At 36.2% G+C, this 21816-nt stretch overlaps 1 protein-coding gene across 1 annotated transcript; it reads right to left on the bottom strand.

Moving 5' to 3' along the window:
* Positions 1-19508: 19508 nt before the first annotated feature.
* LOC145166575 (cytochrome P450 71AV8) lies at positions 19509-21451 on the bottom strand. The gene is made up of 3 exons (XM_079085582.1): positions 21249-21451; positions 20422-21140; positions 19509-20314 (listed from the first exon to the last, which is right to left on the bottom strand). Exons 1-3 carry the CDS (start codon positions 21391-21393, stop codon positions 19685-19687), a joined length of 1494 nt encoding a protein of 497 aa, XP_078941708.1. The 5' UTR covers positions 21394-21451; the 3' UTR covers positions 19509-19684.
* Between the last annotated feature and the right edge of the window lie 365 nt (positions 21452-21816).

A 21816-nucleotide genomic window follows, 5' to 3' on the forward strand; every position in this document is an offset into this window, starting at 1 on the left:
GAAGTTGATGAAAAATAGGTTGTGCCTTAGAAATCCACAAGACTATTTAAATTTGATGTAATAAATGTTGTTCGTATTTGGATTTGTATTTGTATGTTGTGGATCTTGTTTGCATACTTAGTACTTAATTGAATCTAATCATATTATAACATAGTTGTCATGAGACTTTGAACAATATATCACGCCTTGATCGATTCCGACAAGGATCGGGGTGTGACAGATTGGTATCAGAGCCCTTGACTATAGGGAATTATGTTAATTGCCTTGACCTAGTCTATAGCCTCTAGGGTCCTCTCGTATGCTAGTTTATAAAATGCACACACAATTGCATGCAATTCGCACTTAGAAAATCCTAGGAATACCTTTGTGTGTTAATTGCTCCCTTAAGTGCATATGTATTACTCCTGACACTTATATGTGTGCATACACTGGTGAATATTCTCCTCTTTCTCTGAAAATCACACACATATTCAAGTGGTTTAAAAAAAATGTATATACATATATATTCCTTAGAGCTCATAGGAAATTCAAAGTCATCCACTCTAGTTGGGTAGGATCATAGTAATGGACGCGTAGTAACTGGAAGGGGGAGGTGCCGGTAGCCCGAAAGTCCTGACTAGGCAAGCATTCGTATACATCCCAATCAACCGAGGGACCAGTTTGCTTATCTGGGGACCAAAGGCGAGAGTTCCCAAACCTATAGGCCAAAGCGCGTCATTCACATTACTTTTGAGCCATCAAAATACCCGACCTTATCAAACGTATCCGAAAGGATACACTCCAAAATGGCCAACTCATTGGACTATTAAGTTCCCTAATGGGCCTAGTAGTGGGAAAGACATGTGAAAACTTAGTTTTGTGGGGGCCCACACAAGTGCTACATGTTTCACATTTAGTAACCATGGAAAGCCCAAAAGGTGCCCAACACTCCTAACCATGGCCCAACAAGTGTTTTACAATTATTTTACCCAACAATGTCTAAAAACTTTATTTCCATAATCAATTTACAAATAACTCACAAGTCCATATGCGTGTTTCTCGTAGATGGCATTACGACCCCCATACGCTGCTCGCAACAACCGAAGGCTAGCTGCCCTTATCGCCAAGGAGGTAGCAAACGTCATCCCAACAATTGCAACCCAACTTCATTCTCTTCAGCCACAAGCTCCAGCAACCACTCCTCGTTGCTCGTTCAAGCACTTTCATAACTGCAATCCGCCTTACTTCAAAGGCATCGATGGTGCCACCGCACTCCTCACATGGATTGAAGAAATGGAGAGTACTTTCATCCATAGCGAGTGTCCTAAGGACCTGATGGTCCGTCATGCTACAGGGTGCCTCCAAGGTCATGCTCTCACATGGTGGAACCTAGAAAAACAGGCAAAGGGAGAGGTTGTTGCCTTGGGAATGACCTGGTCAAAACTAAAGGAACGCATGATGGAGAAGTTCTGCCCTGACAGCGAATTGCAAACTCTCGAGGATGAATTCTGGAATCTGAAACAGGTGGGAGGCGACAACGCGACCTACACCAATAGATTCCATGATCTCTCGAGACTCCTACCTCACATGGTTCAACCTATGAAAACTGCAATACGCCGCTACATCAAAGGGTTACCACGCCAGATCCGTGATTCGGTGACCAGCAGCAGGCCATCTACCCTAGAATCCGCCATTGAAATAGCAGGTCAACTCAACGAGGACAATATGAACGATGGTGTCCTCCCACGCAAGGGTTCAAAGATGTCAACTGAAAAGCCGACCCCTGAGACCCCCCTAATTGTCAAGTCCGAGTCCTCCCACCGACATGACAAAAAGAAGCAGAAAAGTCATCACCACAACCATGCTGTTATTACCCCTGGTACTCCTATCACCCAAGTCACCCCACAAGCCCAACCGAATAAAAAGCCGTATACCGGACCTCACCCCCTCTGTAACCACTGTAACTATCACCATATGACCACCAGCCCGTGTCACCTCTGTACGAATTGTGGTCGCTATGGCCACTTGGCAGACACATGTCGTGCACCAAAAACTCAGCGACCACTCTATCTACCCTCAAATCAGCAAACACAAACCCGATATCCAACTGGAACATGCTTCAACTGTGGTGACCCCACCCATTTCAGAAACGCGTGTCCTAGGCTAGTCAATATCATCAACACCCAAGCCCAGGCAAATCCAACAATGCAGGTTCCAGCTCCCAAAGGCCGAGCCTTTGTCATTACCGCAACCCAATCAAAGACCGATAACAAGGTCGTAAATGGTACGTTTCTCATAAATGACTGCTACGCGTCAATACTTTTTGATTCAGGTGCCGATAAAAGTTTTGTGTCTTTGGAATTTGAGCCCACACTTCACACATCTCGCACGATTCTTGATGAGTACTTTACCGTAGAAGTCGCTGATGGAAAATACATTTCACTCAATGCAGTCATCCAAGATTGCACTTTCGATTTTTGCGGTCATAAATTTTCTGTCAATTTAGTTCCTATGGAACTTGGTAGCTTCGACATCATCGTAGGAATGGATTGGCTATCCCAAAACCATGCTGAAATAGTATGTTACGATAAGTTCATTCGTATTCCTCTCGCCGACGGTCAAAGTCTTCGTATTTATGGCGAGACTCATTCGAAAAAGCTTAGTCTTATGTCATGTACTCAAGCTCGATCATATCTACGAAAAGAATATATGGCTTTCTTAGCCCATGTGGTGGAAAAAAAGGTCAAAGAAAAGAAGATCGAAGATATTCCGATAGTACGAGACTTTCCTGACATCTTTCCTGATGACGTATCTGGACTCCCTCCAGTACGTGAGCTAGAGTTCCGCATCGATCTTGTTCCTGAGGCTACTCCCATAGCCAAGTCTCCATATCGGTTGGCTCCAGCCGAGATGCAAGAATTGGCAAGTCAGCTCCAAGAATTAACCGATAAGGGATTTATCCGCCCTAGTACTTCACCCTGGGGAGCCCCGGTCCTCTTCATCAAAAAGAAAGATGGTTCGTTTCGTATGTGTATTGATTATCGGGAGTTAAATAAATTAACCATCAAGAACCGATATCCGTTACCTCGGATCGACGACCGTTTTGATCAGCTTCAAGGAGCTTCATGCTTCTCAAAAATTGACCTTCGCTCGAGTTATCACCAACTTCGAGTACGGGAAGAAGACATCCCCAAAACCGCTTTCCGAACCCGCTATGGTCATTACGAGTTCACCGTTATGCCTTTCGGCCTAACAAATGCCCCTGCCGTATTCATGGACTTGATGAATCGGGTATTTAAACCTTATCTCGACCGTTTTGTTATCGTCTTTATTGATGACATCCTCATTTAGTCCAAGACAAAGGCAGAGCATGAAAGACACCTTTGCCTAACTCTCCAAACGTTGCAAGGAAATCGGCTCTACGCCAAATTTTCGAAATGCGAGTTTTGGTTAAATGAGGTACAATTCCTTGGTCATATTGTAAGTGACAAGGGTATTTTAGTCGATCCCGCAAAAGTTGAAGCAGTCCAGAATTGGAAAGCCCCACGTACCCCCAAGGAAATTCGGTCCTTCCTCGGTTTAGCCGGCTATTATCGGCGTTTCATTTCCAATTTCTCAAAGATTGCTTTACCGCTTACTTCTCTCACTTGCAAGGGTACACCATTTGATTAGGGACCCAAGCAGGAATACGCTTTCCAAACCCTTAAACAAAGTTTGTGTGACGCTCCGATTCTTACACTCCCTGAAGGATCCGAAGATTTCGTGGTATTCTGCGATGCCTCCAATCTCGGTCTAGGTTGTGTTTTGATGCAAATGGGAAAGGTTATAGCTTACGCATCACGACAACTCAAAATCCACGAAAGGAATTATACGACTCATGATTTGGAGCTCGGTGCCGTGATTTTCGCTCTTAAAATTTGGAGGCATTACCTTTACGGCACTAAATGCGTAATTTTCACCGACCACAAGAGCTTGCAACATATTCTTAATCAAAAGGAACTCAATATGAGGCAAAGACGATGGGTCGAGCTCCTAAATGATTACGAGTGTGAAATATGCTATCATTCGGGCAAGGCAAACGTCGTAGCCGACGCGTTAAGCCGAAAAGAACATGCCCATGCATTTCATCTAATATGTTCTCCTATCTTGTCCAATCTCAGCGACCGAATTCGAGGAGCCCAACACTCGGCAATTACCGAAAATGACATGCCCACGGGAATTGATGGGGAGTTAGAAACTAAATCTGATGGTATTTTCTATTATCAAGATCGCATCTGGATCCCAGATCGTGACAATCTTCGTATATTCCTGATGGAAGAAATCCATAAAACCCGATATTCCATTCATCCGGGCACTGACAAGATGTATCATGGCCTGAGAACCAATTATTGGTGGTCGGGAATGAAAAAGGATATTGCTTTATTCGTGGCCAAATGTCTTACATGTTCCAGGGTCAAAGTAGAATATCAACGACCCTCTGGACTATTGGTCCAACCAGAAATCCCCAGGTGGAAATGGGAAGCGCTCGCCATGGATTTCGTAACCAAACTTCCCCGTACCACAAAAGGACACGACAGCATTTGGATAATCATTGACCGTTTGACCAAATCCGCTCATTTCCTTCCCCTTAATAGAATTGTAACCGTTAGAACCCTTCGAATGGGGGCAAGGGTCTTTCACTTTTGGGATAAAAAGCGAAGTCATTTGCCAGATGTTCGAAATCATCAGCCTGAGTTGGTATTACTCAGAACCTCAAGGATTTCGTGTGTGTAGTGTGCCAAAGAAAGTTTAGACAAGAAACAAAAAAAAATTTGAATTTTGTGATGTCAAAAATTTAATTTGACACGAAGGCAGTTAAACCCCGGGCAAAGGTTGCTTCGTTAATCATCAAGAGAGATGATCAACAGCTTGTGTATGTTCCCGTGAATTACAATCGAATACTTTTTGATAAGTATCAAAGGGCTTCTTTTAAGAATGCTTCGTGGGTAGGTTCAAAATTTCGTTACATGTCAACCTAAACATAAGGTGATAAAGTGTAACAGAAATTACTTGTATGACCACTGTAGTCAGTGACAAGTCGGCTTTGAAAAATTTTAACATGACTAGGACATTCGTGTGACATCCGCCTAAAATGGATTCGGGTCAACCCAACCCAATTGGAAATTTAATAAACCCTACTCAAGATTACTTGACGCTAATAGGATCAAAACCCTTACACTACGATATAAATTGACGTTAATAGCAACATAGTATAGTACAACGTTATAACTATAATCAAATTAAATTATGATACCATATTAAAATCAAATCAAAGTATAATGCTCTAATTAAATTAAAAGAATCAAACTTGAATGCTATAATTAAACTTCAAATCAAAGTAGATTGTTATAATCAAATGATAACCTATCTTTTATAAAACTCCATTTTTATAAACTTTACATTAAATTTTATAAAACTCTATTTTTATAAACTTTACTTTAAATTTTATAGAACTCTTATATTAATTATGTAAAAGATGCTTGTGTTAGTGGGAAATTATGAAGACCACCAAAAGCAAAAAGATTATTCCCATGGTCTCCCACTCACACCTCCCATCCACTTTCCTTCCTTTTTCTCCCAACACATTATTCTCTTCACCACTTAAACCTTCTCTATTCTTTCTCTCACTCTCAATCTCGAAATTCATCCAAGAAATACTCATATTCCAGCCAAGAACAATCTATTATACTCAAATCTTCATCCCTCTTGAAGCATTCATCAAGGTATGTTGTTAAAAGTTTCAAATTCATACAAGAAACAAATTAAATCCACCAAACTATCTAAAACTCATTTTATGCATAAACCTGATTTTTCTCAGAATCCCATCAATAAAATAAGAAGTTTTGGAAATTTTCAGAAAATAACTTATTTTTATTGAATTACTATAATTATTGCAATAAAGTAGGGCAATAATTCACATAAAATACTTTTTGCATTCAATAAATTCTGAGAAAATTTTGGGATGACCAATATATTGATTAAACATAATTTATGAAGTTTCATGCATTTATATTACTGTTTACTATTATTTATGATTTTATTGATTAATTAATAATGAAATATATAAAAAATACTTCCCATAGTCACAAATATCCGAAACTTATACAATGGGCTCTATATCATGTTATAAAACTATGGTTAATTTTACAGAATTTTTGGGAATCATTTATTATTTTTCCCGGATTTTATTGTTGTTTAATCATTAAAGTATTAAATAAATACTAAAACAGTTCAAAAAAATATAACAATTTTACAATAATTAATATTGTATGAAATAATGATTTCCTAATAATTTCATAATTTTTCAATACTGTTTACTATTTAAAACCATTTTCCTAAGTATTTAAGCATGTAAAAATGCATTTTAATGATTATTTCATATAAATAATTGTTAAAATCCGTAAATAATTATAATTGGGCAAGTTATTATTTTAATAAGAAATTATTAAAATCTGGCCTAAATTGAAAATATAAATTAATTATGCAAAGTAATTAATTCAATTTAAAATTCATTTAACAAATGGATATCTTAATATTCTAATCAAAATGAATTATTGTTAATTCATCTAATATAAGAATATGTGTTTAATTATTTGTATTAATACTCCATTCTCGTTTAGCAGTTCCTAAACCAAAACTATTAATTATATTAGGTTCTACGCCATTTTGACCCGAACCGTCTATCGTACGACACACGCATTTCGTTTTGGGACTAAAGTGAGTAATCTACCCCATACTTTATAATTTTCAATACTTTTGGGGTGTATCATGTGGTTCTAATATGTTCCAACTTCATTTTATTGTTTTATCACAATTGAGACATTGTTGGGACATTTATACGTGAGTCATTAATTGTATAACTATTGTTTGTTTACGATACATGTACTTGTAGTGCATTACCATTTTTAGTTTAATCTCCATGACTATGCCCGTATTCTTGAGGTACGTTATGGACAATAATAGCGCTATTGGGTTGACCACCCCGCCTTGGGACGCTAAGGTGATTGATCGCACGTGGTTAAGTGTGTATGATGATTAGATGCTCCATCCTATATATATTATATATATATATATATATATATATATATATATATATATATATATATATATATATATATATATATACATATGTATATATAGGGTGAGGACTTATTGTTGTTGTTATCATTTGTTAATCAATTTTTGATTTATAAACCGTTATCTCAAATAAAATTGTTTGCCGACTTCAAAAGAAAACAAATTTCAAATTATAAATGTTTCAACTTCACAATTTTCTCTACTAAAATTAGATTACTCACCAACTCTCGTAGTTGACCTGATTTTACCCATGATGCAGATTTGAAGAATGAAGTTGATGAAAAATTGGTTGTGCCTTAGAAATCCACAAGACTATTTAAATTTGATGTAATAAATGTTGTTCGTATTTGGATTTGTATTTGTATGTTGTGGATCTTGTTTGCATACTTAGTACTTAATTGAATCTAATCATATTATAACATAGTTGTCATGAGACTTTGAACAATATATCACGCCTTGATCGATTCCGACAAGGATCGGGGTGTGACAATTCGAATGAAACTCACACGGAAATCATATTCATAAAAAAAATTTGTATACTGGATCTTGTTGGGTAACAAACATCGTGGGTTTCGAATGCTTGATCAAGACCACTCATTCGAAATGAATATGATTTGGAGTTTCAAACATTGGTACAGAAACAAAAGTTTCGTATATATCTGGAACAATGTTCCCCGTCAATTCCTTAATTTGTAAGATTTTTGGGTTTCACTTCCATCACGGACTCATGATGTCAGATCATAAACACAGAGTTTTTATATATCTAAGTCTCGATGGGTTTGATCAGAGACCTCTCGGATATACGTCTTTGTGTGTGATCGTGTAAGAATGTTTTGGATGAAAAAGATTGGTGTAAGACACGAAAAGTACCTCTGTTATGTTTTGGACCAAACAGGAAACTCTTAACTCATTGTGAGAAGAGTAAGGTAGCTCAGAGACTAATGTGAATATAAGCCTAAATGGGAAGAAATTTTCATACGAAACATTTCATTAAGGCTTTCGTACACACACATTGAGTCATGGAGGCTTTGGACGACATGCAGCAACATGCTTCTAGGGACAACCTAACTAATTCGAATAATGAGAAACATATCAATTCATACGAAAAATTTTACCTGACCCTAAAACTTCCTGCATTGTCCCCTCTGAATCATCATCATAATCTGCAACAAATGTCTAAAAATAAAAATATTTTTGTTGTTTTGAATTTTTTTTTTATATAAAGACCGAATAAACAAAAATCTTTTTGGATTTTAGATTTTTCGAAAATTTAAGGACAAAACAAAAGAAAATCTTTTTGAATTTTTGATTTTTCGAAAATTTAAAGACAAAACAAAAGAAAATCTTTTTGAATTTTTGATTTTTCGAAAATTTAAAGACAAAACAAAAGAAAATCTTTTTGAATTTTTGATTTTTCGAAAATTTAAAGACAAAACAAAAGAAAATCTTTTTGAATTTGTTGCAAACAGATGAATATTTGGCATTCCTTGAAGAGTGACAAATGTACGAATTCGAAGTGTTCGAAGCGTTGACTATGAACAGTAACCATTAACTCAACGCTGAGAATAATTGACAATCATGCGAATTCAAAGCGATCGAAGCGTTGACTATGAACAGTAACCATTAACTCAACGCTGAGAATAATTGACAATCATGCGAATTCGAAGCGGTCGAAGCGTTGACCATGAACAGTAACCTCTGAATGCTGAATGACTTTGTGTTATCTTTTATTCAGCGCCTCTGATTCATTCTTTTTCGCCTATCATTCTTCTTTTCCGCATGGAACAGAATTGCCATCGATCATTCCAAGACCTTCTATTATTCGCATTAGAGATTTTTCATCCAAAGCTTTCGTGAAGATATCAGCTAACTGATCAGTTGTTTTCACGAAATGTACTTCAATGTTTCCATCCTCCACGTGATCTTTAATGAAATGATAACGAAGAGCTATGTGTTTAGTCTTCGAATGCTGCACTGGATTATGACAAATTCTTATTGCACTTTGAGAATCACAATATAATGGAATATTTTTCATATTAATTGCATAATCACACAATTGACTTTGGATCCATATTATTTGCGAAGTGCTAGCAGCAGCAGCCACATATTCTGCTTCAGCTGTGGAAATTGACACACACGTTTGCTTCTTCGACTGCCAGCTGACTAATTTGCCATCAAGAAATTGACATCCTCCACTTGTGCTTTTTCGATCAAGATTACAACCACCCAAGTCTGCATCTGAGTATGCTTGAACGAAGAATCCAGTTTTCGAAGGATACCACAATCCTAACGAAATTGTGCCTTTAAGATAACGAAAAATATTCTTCACTGCAGTAAGATGTGGTTCGCGTGGATTAGACTGATACCTAGCACAATTACACACAGAAAACATGATATCAGGTCTACTTGCTGTTAGATAAAGTAATGAACCAATCATGCTCCTATACAACGTTATATCAACAGCAGGTTTGTCCAACGATGGTGTTAGCTTTATGCCTGTTGCCATTGGTACACGAAGCTTTGTGCTATTCGTCAATCCAAACTTTTCTAACAGATTTTTCGTATATTTTTCCTGATTAATGAAAATCCCTTCTCTGTTTTGACGAATATTCAATCCAAGGAAATTATTGATTTTTCCCATCATGCTCATTTCAAATTTGCTTTTCATTAATTCTTCGAATTCTCTAGACAAAGTAGGGTCAGTCGAGCCAAAAATAATATCATCAACATAAATTTGAACAAGCATTAGATGATTCCCCACTTTCTTTCGAAATAATGTGGGATCAACTGATCCTTGTTTAAATTTAGATTGTTTCAAAAATGATGTAAGTGTTTCATACCATGCTCTCGGTGCTTGTTTCAGACCATAAACTGCCTTATCTAAAATATAAACATGATTAGGATATTCTTCGTTAATAAAACCTGGGGGTTGTTCCGCATAAACTATTTCTTCAAGCTCTCCATTGAGAAATGCACATTTCACGTCCATTTGATAAACATCAAAATCTTTGTGAGCTTCATAAGCCAAAAATATTCGAACCGCCTCGAGTCTTGCGACAGGGGCAAAAGTTTCTTCATAGTCGATTCCTTCTTATTGTGAATATCCTTTTACAACAAGTCTGGCTTTATTTCGAATAATGTTTCCATCTTTGTCGGTTTTATTTTTAAAAATCCATTTTAACCCGACAATCGAAACATTTTCAGGTTTAGGAATTAATCTCCAAACCTTGTTTCGTTCGAATTCAGACAACTCCGATTGCATTGCAACAACCCAAGCTGAGTGTTCCATTGCATTCTTAATTGTTTTTGGTTCAATTTTAGAGATGAAAACATTAAACATGCAAAATTCTTGATGAGTATTCAATACCTCATTCTTTGCATGAATTTGAGCTCTTGTCAGAACTCCCTCTTGTGAATTCCCAATAACTTGATCCTTCGGATGGTCTCTTGTCCATTTTTCCATGGGTGGATAAGCTGGATCAAATTCCAAAGGGGCATCTTCGTATATTTCATCATTTTCTGAGCCCGCATTCGAACAAGCATCATCAACATTATGCTCCCCCTCAACAACATGCTCCCCCTCAATTTCAGCATTCAATTGTTCTTTCTCCCCCTCGAAAGAATGCTCTTCATCATCTAAAGTATTCGAATCCAATTGCTCCCCCTCCAGTGGACTATCACTCGTAGTTTCGCCTTCTTGAGGAGTCGATGTTGAATCATCAGTAAGTTTTGAAAATTCTGGTATGTGATTATCAGGAGCATGAACTTCAGCATCAACTGCATGATCTGAAATTCCAAAAATCAAATCATAATCAGTATCATCCATTTGTATAGATTCAGTTTCAACTTGTGTTTCTTGTAAAATTGGATGATTCGTAAATCTATGCTCATTTGATTTAACATAATAATCATCGAATGTGAGATTGAACGTTTCTTCCACTTTTCGTGTTCGCTTATTTAACACTCGATATGCCACTGAATTGTGCGAATATCCAAGAAAAATTCCTTCATCAGCTTTTGCTTAAAACTTCGAAAGATGATCCTTGAGATTCATAATAAAACACCTACATCCGAAAACATGAAAAAACTTCACATTAGGTTTACGATTATTCAGAATTTCATATGGTGTAATATAAAATTGACGATGAATGAATGATCTGTTTTGAGTAAAACATGCAGTTGAAACAGCTTCAGCCCATAGATATTGAGGTAAATTCGCATATGCCAACATGGTTCTTCCTGCTTCGCATAATGAGCGATTCCTTCGTTCTACAACACCATTTTGTTGTGGTGTATATGGAGATGAAAAATTATGCGAAATTCCTTTGTCCACCAAAAATGAATCAAGAACTTTGTTCTTAAATTCAGTTCCATGATCACTCTTGATTTTTCTAACAGTCTTCTTCAACGTGGTTTCCATCTTTTTGATAAAGTCAATCATAATTTGTGCAACTTCGGATTTGAGCCTGAGAAAATAAACCCACGTAAATCTGGAAAAATCGTCAATAATAACTAAAATGTACCGTTTATTGTTGAGAGTTGAAACAGTCGAAGGACCACACAAATCAATATGTATCAACTCAAGAGGTGCAACAATTTTCGAATCAATTGTGATTGGATGACCTTGTTTATGTTGCTTTCCAACTTCACAAGCTGCACATAAAGAATCATTGTCAAATTTAAGTACAGGTAAACCTCTTACCAGATCTTGTACCATAAGTTTATTTATGTTTCGAAAGTTGAGATGTGAAAGTCTTCGATGCCATAACCAGCTTAAATCAGATGTAGCTTTCGAAAGAAGACATACTGCTAGTTTGCCTACAATTGGATTGATGTCCAAAGTGAACATGTCACCTTTCCTTTTAGATTTCAGTAATATTTCGTTTGTGTTAACATTCGAAATAACACTTCCTTCTTCGTTGAAAAGAACTTCATTGCCAGTGCCCACACCAAGTTGAGAAACACTAATCAAGTTATGTTGAAGACCTTCAACATATGCAACACGATTCACCGTGAATTGTCCATTTGTGATTTTTCCATATCCCATGACTTGACACTTTTGATTGTTCCCAAACTTTACTACTCCAGCATTTTTGAGACTTCGAAAATCTCTTAAATTCTCCTTCTTTCCAGTCATGTGATGAGAGCAACCACTATCAATGTACCATTTGTTATCATATTGCTCGTCACACAATACCTGCAATCAATGAAAAATTTTAGGTACCCAAGGCTTTTTGGGTCCTTGGAAATTAGATTTCAATTTCGAATGAACTGAAGAACTTTTAACCCAATCACAAACTTTGGTTTTGAGACTATCAATTAAGTTCACTTCATCATCTAAAGAAACTGAAACATAAGTGTTTGATAGTTTTGAATGTTCACTGACTTTTCCCTTCGCATCTTGAGTTTGTGATTGAACAGTCTTCGCTTTTGTGACAGGTCTCCATGTTTTGACTGAGATATTCGAATCCTTAGATGATGAGCTGCCATTCGAAGAAGTATTGACATACTTTTCGTATGCTTCATGAATTTGCTCTTTTGAATATTTATTTGACTGATACCTTTTTCCTCTTCTTTCAAGCTAATGATCAATGTTCTTCCTTGAAGTCATTCCTTTTTCCCGTGACGTCCTCATAGTTTTTTTCTTTGTGTAATTAGGAAAATTTGGCTTTTGAGGTACAAAATTAACTTTGGGTTTGGTAACATAAGAGTAAGCATAGGATGTATCAATTTTTGATTTAAAATGTTGACGTTGAAAAACTTTTTGATTTGAATTGGATCTTTCTGAAAAAGCTCTTGTTTTGTTAGTTTTAGAAACTTTCGAAAACTTTGTTTGCTTATGTACTTCAGACCTTGTTTGATTTGATTGAGATGATTGTTGAGTTTTTGAAAAAAAATCAATTTTAACGTTGAAAACCTTTTTGATGGATTATGATTCAGACATCTTTTGAGACTCAATATTTTGCCAAAATATTTTCTTTCGTGCTTGTCTTTTTGAAATGTTGTTTTCCTTCGAAAATTTGTCAATTTGATCTTTAAATTCCTTAGAGTTTAATTTAACAACTTTTTCATTTTCCTTTTCAACACGAATTACTTTCTCTTTTTCAACTTTTGATTTTTCAACCCATTGTTTTTGTGGTTTTTGTCGTTGAAAAATATATGAATTCTTTGTTAAGTTGTTTTCAACTGTATTTTGATTTGCGAAAAAACCTTTCTCAGTTGTTTTTAAATTATCCTCCTCAACCATCTTCTTGAACTCTGGTTTGATATTCTCAACATTTCCGGTAGTTACGAAAACTTGATTTGGAAAAATGACATCATCTGTGCATTTGAAATTTGGAAAAACCATCGTGTTTGTTTCAAGATAATGTTCACCTTTTTCATTCATCACTTTTTCGAACTTTTGTGTATCACCATACACTTGGTCAACCACTATTCGTGGAATTACTTCTTCCTTTGAAGATTTCTTTTCTTTCGAAACTTTCTCTACAGCTTCATCATCACTATCATCAGTTTGGTAATCTTTGAGATCCACGAAGTTCATTTCACTAACTTTCAAAGTTGAGGGAATATTAGTTTCTTTCTCAACTATCAAATCCTTAACTTTTTCTTTCCCTTTAGAATTCGAAGCAACATTAACAATAGACAACTGAGAACAATCAACATCTTCAAGCTCACTAATTTCACTAATATTGTCAGAATTATCTTCAATATCAGCAAAATTAGATTGAGAATCAGATGATGAATTCTCAGTCTTTTTCAAAATGTGAATTTGTTCAGATTTAGTCAAAGTATCATTTACAATGTTAACTAAATCATTCGAATCAAGACATTCATCAACTTTGACAATTCCATATCTATACTTGTCATTCGAAACTTTGTCAAAATCGGCTATTTCTTTTTCACAGTCATACGAAATGTTATCTACCTTAGCTCTTTCATAAGCTAAAAATGGCAGCAATTTTCTATGTTGTTCTTTACTGATTTCGCATGAATGATGAAGTTCAGTTATTTTCCTATGTAATCTTTTAGCAGCATTACAGTAAATGTTTCTTTGTGCTAACAACAGTTTATTATCACTAGATAAATTGTCCCTATCAACCATGATATTCGTTATTTGAAGTTCTAGACAATCTATCTTAGTGATTTTCGAATCTAATTTCTTCTGTGTCTCTAGCAATTGCATTGACAGCTTCTTAGCCTCATTGCTAGCAGATACCACAATCGAATCAAAATAAGTAATAGTTTCATCAAAAGATACTAATTCAGAATTATAAGCATGTACTGGAATATTAAAAGATTCAAGAATGTTTCGTACCTTTGTGGTCATTGGTGATTTGTCAGCAGCTTTTGATACGAAGCATCTTCCATGCACTTCGTATGTTTCCTCCTCTGATTCTTCCTCCATTTTTGCAAACATAGCTCCATGGGTTGGATTTCGTATTTCCTCATCATCTGATCCAGATGACCAGATTTGATAAGTACCATCTTCATCCTCATTCTCACCCTTTGCAACCAGAGACAAATTCTTGGCTTTCGCACGAACCTCCTCCAACTTTTCAGCATAGTACGCCTCATCCTGGACCTTATTCTTTCTCTCATCCTTCTTTCGAAGCATACAGTCATTAGCAAGGTGATTAGCACCATTGCAATAATGACAATCAATCCCAGCATTTCCCTTTAGCTTCTTCTCAGACTTTCCCTCAACAGGCTTCGAATCTTTCATCTCATCTTTCTTTTTCTCTTCCCCAGCACTTTTACTCAGAAAGTTCCCTTTTGTCTCAGACGACTTTGCTTTCGGATTGAAAGGCTTTTTGAAGAACTTTTTCACACGATTGTTTGAATAAAAGGCAACTGCCTCATCATCTGAGTTCATGATGAACCCTTCATCTTCATCCGAAGCATCTTTCTCAGCATCTTTTTCAGAGATCTTCGAAACCAAAGCTAGTGGACCTCCCAACATAGCCTTCGATTCTTCAGCTATTTCGTTCACTTCACTTTCATGAGTCTTAAGTTGGTTGTACAAGTCATTCAATGTTGACGTATCAAAGCTCTGTTGATTCTTCACCATCATGCTCACACTAAGCCATTCCTTTCGAAGTCCCATTACAAATATCATATTGAATTCCATGGCTGATCTGGTGATACCATATCGATTGCATCGATATATCAATTCATTAATACGATCGTAATAAACTTCAATTGTTCCACCATCTTTCTGTCTGAAGTCCTTCAGCTCCACTAAACATTGCTTCACAGAATTAACTTTCGTCTTCTCACTTCCCTGAAATTTTTCTTTGAGATTGTTCCAGATTTCCTTTGCAGTTGTACAACTCCTCACGTAGTTGTAAACAACTGGAGGCAAAGCTCCTCTTAGCTCTCTTACACACCTTTTCTCCAGCTTTTTCAGACGATCAGATTGATTTTCAACTTCAGAGTTTCTAGAGGAAGAACCAATTGGTTGAACATTCGATGGTGGATTGAGATTGCCAGAAATGCAATTCCACAGTTCTTCATCCAATCCATTGAGATAATCTTGCATACGATCAGCCCACTGATCGTAATACTCAGGGATGAGCATAGGAATTATGGTGGATGATCCTAGAAGATGAGAAAATGAAGTCATGGAATTCAGATTGAATGACGTCATTGTTGTACGGAATAAATCCTTGAGAATTTTTGAAGAAACTTTGAGAATTTGACAACAAACTGTATGATTCAAATCACAATCACTCTTAGAACACTCGATTCAATGAATTACGTGCAGAATCGAATCACAGACTTAGATCTAAACAATTTTTCACTTTCAAAAAGTGCAGAAACTTTTGAATCAAAAAGTTGACTCAAAAACCTTTTGAACAAAGTGAAAATCAGATCAGAGATATGATTCCTGCTCTGATACCAATTGATGAGACAATGAATCAAGTATTGAACGAATTAGTGTGTAAATTCAAAGTAGAATTGAAAGATTTGAACACCGATGTAAATATGATCTGTTTGGCTCTATTACGCTTTTGCAAATTTTACAGAGTACAATGAATATTCTGTAAAGACTTCGTTACTAAGACACTAGTAACCACTCCTATTTATAGAAGAGAAAAGCGTACAAAAAATATACTAAGGACTAAACATGAAGCTTCGAATATTATGCCCTAGTAAAATACATTACAAAAATGTTCGAAGACCCTAAATACAAACTTCGACTATTACAACATTTCGACCCTAACACAAACGAGAGAGAGAAGAGATTTAGGTGTAAAGAAGATTAGGGTCGAACTGGCTATTTATAGGCTGATTTTGGCTCTCTCACGTCGTGAGCCTCACATGCTCACGTTGTGAGCTTCCATGATTCATCCCGTAGCCTTCCTAGGTGTTTTCTAGCCTCGATTAGTGACCATTTGACTCCTCACGTCGTGAGAAATCATGCTCATGTTGTGAGTACAGTCAGATTAGGGTTTCTGACACGTGTCATGCTCTCAGACAGCTGTATCTTCGGAAGGTCATAACTTTTGCATATGAGCTCTGTTTTTGACGTTCTTTATATCCATGCGTAGGTGGAGATGTACTCTACAACTTTCATTTAGACCCCTAAGGCTAAAAAATAATCTATAGTAAACTCACTTTTTACGATTCCCGGTGTCGTGTCGGTTTTGTTGCGAAACTTCGATAGGTCATAACTTCATCGATATAGCTCGGATTTCGGCGTTCTTTATATGTACGGAAACCTTGTGACATATACTACTACTTAGTTAAGATTATTTATTCTAAATAATCCTCTATCAAAAAGTAATTTTTGACGCTTATCGTCTCTAAATTGACTAGCCCGAATCTGCAGGCGTTACATAACACAATATCCCCTTAACACACGTGGATCCTAAGCATTGATCACATTCGTACCAAAATCATTGCTACACTTTCACATTAATGTGCAATGAAAGATCTTGGACCTCTCAACTATTTTTCTCAGTGTCATGATTTCCTTCCGTATGAGTGGATTGTTTTTATGTCAAAACAAATATGTTATGGAAGTACCAGAATGAACTGGAATGTCATCTTGCAAACTTACTCCCACTCCCATGGATATAAAGGAAAAGTTAGTACTAATGATGGAAAACCTTACTCTAACCCCACTTTATATAGAAACCTTCCTAAATCGCATTAATATCTCACCTTCAACTGATAGGATATCTCATATGCAGTTTAGCATATATGCTTCCACATATATGCACCTCATGAATCTCATATGCTGAGGCCGACAGTGGATGGTTATGACAATCGATGCGGTAGTTCACTGTTGATGTGGTAACCGGTGTTGAACGATGGGTATCCTAAGAGGCATGAGGTGTGATTTTGGGAGCAACGAAACCCTAGACTTAGTCGATTCTTTCATCAGGAACGGTGTTATTAGGGAAACTAGAAAGAGGATAATAAAATAAAAAAACGAGACTTGAAGACGACATGCATATTTTATGAAAGTGTACCCCATGCTTTTTTTTGTTATATTATGACGCTAAAACATGAAAAACAAAATCTTTGTCATAAATCCTTCATCTCTTAAAAATATGACATTTTCTTATGACATATATTTTTGTATGTCACAAAATTAGTGTGTGTCCAGTTCATATGTCATTAACGGTCTATTTCCTAGTAGTGTTCTTTTCGACATGGAAAGCTTGTCATGAGCACAACTTTCATGTATTCTAAATGTTGTTTTAACTCACTCAATTTAATTCCGGATTTGATGATTGTTTTTGTTTTGGAAACTTGTTAGGTGTACTATATCATTCATTATTCATTTACCTGACTTATTTTAAGTCCTAGAAGTGTCTAAATCTTGGGTTATAATGTCTTAAACGTGGGTGGTTGGGAAAGCTTTATTGTTTCATGTCTTGGACACACCATTTTCAAATTGTCATATCTCATTCATTATATGTCCATTAATCTGATTCTATTTCCTATCATTAGTCCCCAATGTATACCGCAACTTTCATTTAGTGAGTTTCTTCTTATATGTATTTGGATCTAGAGTTATAAAGCTCCAAATTGATGTTCACAAATGCACAATCCTTTGATCCAAATCTGATCCAAGCAAAATTAGATCCGGATCAGGTTAAAATCCAATTTTTAGTAGGTCTTACTGGATTTATGGTAGGATTTGGATCCACTTTTTAGTAAATTCGGTTTGCGATCGGGTATCAAATCTGATTTTGCCCATAGGATTAGGATTTGGTCCGAATCCGATTGACGATCCAATCCAATTCGATATGGACAAAAATCGTTTTTGACCAAATCCGGTTTTCGAATCAGATCATATCCATATCGGGGATCCGGTTTTGGTGTGCACCTCTAGCTCTAAACATGGACACTTAGAGTTGTTAAAATTTCCATAAGCTTTTTCATAACTTTTGTCCAACTTTGTACACTTATACTTTCTTCAATAAAGTTTGGATTGAAGTGATTCTTTTTATTTCATTTCCTTATTATGTCCAATACAAAGTACCCTTTTACCCTTACTCATTTTCTTGCTTTTAAGACATGGTTTTGTAGCCTCAAAGTTGGCTACTTCATCATTTATGTGAAATTTACAACTTTCATTTTCCTTCCACTTTTGCCCTTGTGCATTATCCACTTATATTATAAACACTTTAACTCATTATATATCATATGGGTAATTTTTATCATTAATTCCCGTATCAATAATGTAAAATGAACATTATACCCTTTTGATATTTGCCCTTTTTTTTTCTAGGCCTTGCAATTTGTTGTGGTTTTTTTCTTTCTTTCTTAATATTTTTGTAAACATCCAGATTTTAGGTGTAACAGGTTAGGGGTGGATGGAGTGGGGTAGGTGTCGACCCTTCTTATTTTTTTAATTAATACAATATTAAATAAATCTTTACAAAATCTACTCTAATAAATGAAGGTTTTTTTGCCACATATCCTCTTCTCCTTCATTTGGACACATGACATTTTCTAGAATTTTTAGATTTTCTATTTTCCACTTGTCATTTTATTGTATTTTTCATTTTATTAAATTAAAATTCCACATTTAATATGTAAGGTAATATATATATGTAAGGTATTTATTAGAAATGGTTTATATATGTAATGTATTCAATACATTAAGTCTCATTAATTTTAATAATTCAAATTTTCATTTTTCTTATAAATTCAAACTTTTCAAATTGTTAAAATTTCATATTTAATTATTTTTAATTAAACCCATGTAATACATGGATCTCACACCTAGTATATAATAATCAAATCAAAATGATGTAATAGTCAATTTAAGTTTAACAGGGGCCTTATCCGTAAAAAATATCTTGCATGTTTTAGACTCGCAGTATAAATCGAAATCTTTTTGAATTTTATCCACAAACCGCAAAGACCAAATTTGCAGATTACTCTAAAAATAAAATACAAAAACATGATTAAATATATAATTGGGTAGAATACAAGAAAATGGGAACACACAACCAAGAAATACATCAGCATTAAATCCTTCAAAGTTGTCAATTGATCAAGATGTGCCCCCTGGAAAGAACGAATTAATGGATTGTGGATCAATTCTTATATATTTAAATGAATGTCATGAAGTAGATGCCTCAAGTGTTTGGAAATCCGTTGGAACTAGTAACAACTCGGTCTTTCTTTGGACAGTGGCTCCAAAGCTCTCAGTCATCTCCAAATCTTCAAATGCTTTGCCATTGGGGAGCTTCCAATTGAAGTAGTAAAGTATATGAGCCAAAGGAAGTTCCACGTTGGCTAGACCAAGGGCAGCTCCAGGACACATTCTCCTTCCTGCACCAAACGGGAGATACTCATACTCTGAACCCATTACAGTGATGGAGCTGTTTTCGAATCTCTCTGGCATGAAAGTTTCAGCATCTTTCCAGTATTCAGGATCCCTGTTTATGGCAAACACATTGACAATAAGTTTTGTCTTGCTTGGTATGTCGTATCCCCCCAACACACATGGCTCCCTACATTCTCTAGGCATAACCAACGGTAGTGGTGGGTGCAACCTCAATGTTTCTTTGATCACTAGCTTTAGGTAGTTTAGCTCTTGTATATCTTCCTCCTCGATCCTTTCCTTTCCATTTAGTGCTTGCCTTAGTTCTTCTTGCACTTTCTCCATCGCTCTTGGACACCTTATCAATTCCGAGATTGCCCATTCAATTGTGGCTGATGATGTATCTGTGCCAGCTCCAAACATATCCTGCATAATTTAATTCCATCTGTCAGTTTTAAAGACATCTAACCACAGAATACAATGAAAATAATAAAGATTACTAGGCATATGCAGATATGCATACAATTACTTACCAGAATGACTGCTTTGACATTGTCAGCTGTCAATGGAAACTCAGCGCTTTCTTTCAGTCTTAACAGAACATCAAGTAGAGTCTCCTGTGATGAGCTTGTACGATTTCCAGGGTGCTCGGAGATGATATTGTTGATCAAACTGTCAAGCTTATTGTGTATGTTGGTTAACTTAGCTCTCTTCCCTGAAAGGTGGTGAAGTAACTTTTTGGAAGGAAAGATATCCGCCACATCAAAACCTCCTGTCAGCCTTAGTATTTCTTTAACTAATTCTGTAAATTTCCTTTGGTCTTTGATTCCTTTTCCAAACGCAGCCCTACTAAGTATGGTAGCAATCATCTTGAAAATGTTTTCTGAAAGATTGATGGGTGACCCCTGCCCAGTGGATCGAATATGCTTAACTAAATTCCAACACTCCTCCTCACGAAGGGATTGAAACGACTTCACTTTCTTGTTACTCAAAAGCTCCAAGGTGCAAAGCTTTCGCAACTGCCTCCAGTATTCACCATAGGGAGCAAGGACAATATCGGTATTGTGGTATGCAACAATCTCACCAGTTAAAGTCTCCGGTCTGTTTGCAAAAGTAATGTCATACGTTGTCAGAACCTCTTTTGCCCAACGTGGGGATGAGACCACGATAGTGGACACTTCTCCAAGTTGTAGATGCATTAGAGATCCATGTTTCCTTGCTAACTCCATGACACCACGATGTGGCATCGTACCTATCATGACGGTTTTATTAGCCAGAGAAAAAGTTCTACGCAAAAAGTAATGAAATCAAAAGATTAAGGGTTCATAAAGACATTCAAACAAGATAACATATAACATACCTATCAGATGATGCATGTGTCCGATTATTGGTAGTCTCCATGGCTCTGGAAGCAGGTTTTTCTTTGACTTGGGACGTGTTACTAACTTGAAAAGGATGAAGATGATGACGGCAAGGCCAAGAGTAGTGGTGACAGAAATCTCCATTGTAGGAAATTAATGGAGAAAAGTTGAAGAGTTTTGGAATGATTTTGAGGCAATAAATGTCATGCTCTTATATAGAGATGATTGGTATGCTGTTGCTGTTGTTTTACCTTTTGTGCCACTGGATCGGTGATTCCTAGAAGCTGCGGAAGTAGATAGCCATCATCGACCTCCGTATTGGCTTTATATGTGTGATAATAATATTCATAACATACCATAGTTGACTTGCCTGACTCGCCGTCAGTCCATAAACTCCACAGAACATTTGTCGGATTTCAATTGTTTAACGATGGTTCTATCCATTTACCTTCATCTACTCCAAGTCTCCCAACTCCCCCCTCTTATTATTATTATTATTTTATTTATTATTATATTATATTATATTAGGTGGGAGACCATGTATTACATAGATTTATTTAAAAAAAA

This window comes from Lactuca virosa, chromosome 3 (assembly GCF_052849685.1).
Source record: "Lactuca virosa cultivar CGN04683 chromosome 3, Lactuca_virosa_CGN04683_v6, whole genome shotgun sequence".
NCBI classification, from domain to species: Eukaryota; Viridiplantae; Streptophyta; class Magnoliopsida; order Asterales; family Asteraceae; genus Lactuca; species Lactuca virosa.

What these genes read in the sequence shown, in the direction of transcription:
- LOC145166575 (XM_079085582.1), bottom strand. Translation starts at nt 21,393, where the DNA reads ATGGAGATTTCTGTCACCACTACTCTTGGCCTTGCCGTCATCATCTTC. An exon ending in ACACATGCATCATCTGATAG is followed by an intron (nt 21,141 to 21,248) that starts GTATGTTATATG and finishes CCGTCATGATAG; the next exon opens with GTACGATGCCACATCGTGGT. An exon ending in ATGTCAAAGCAGTCATTCTG is followed by an intron (nt 20,315 to 20,421) that starts GTAAGTAATTGT and finishes TAAATTATGCAG; the next exon opens with GATATGTTTGGAGCTGGCAC.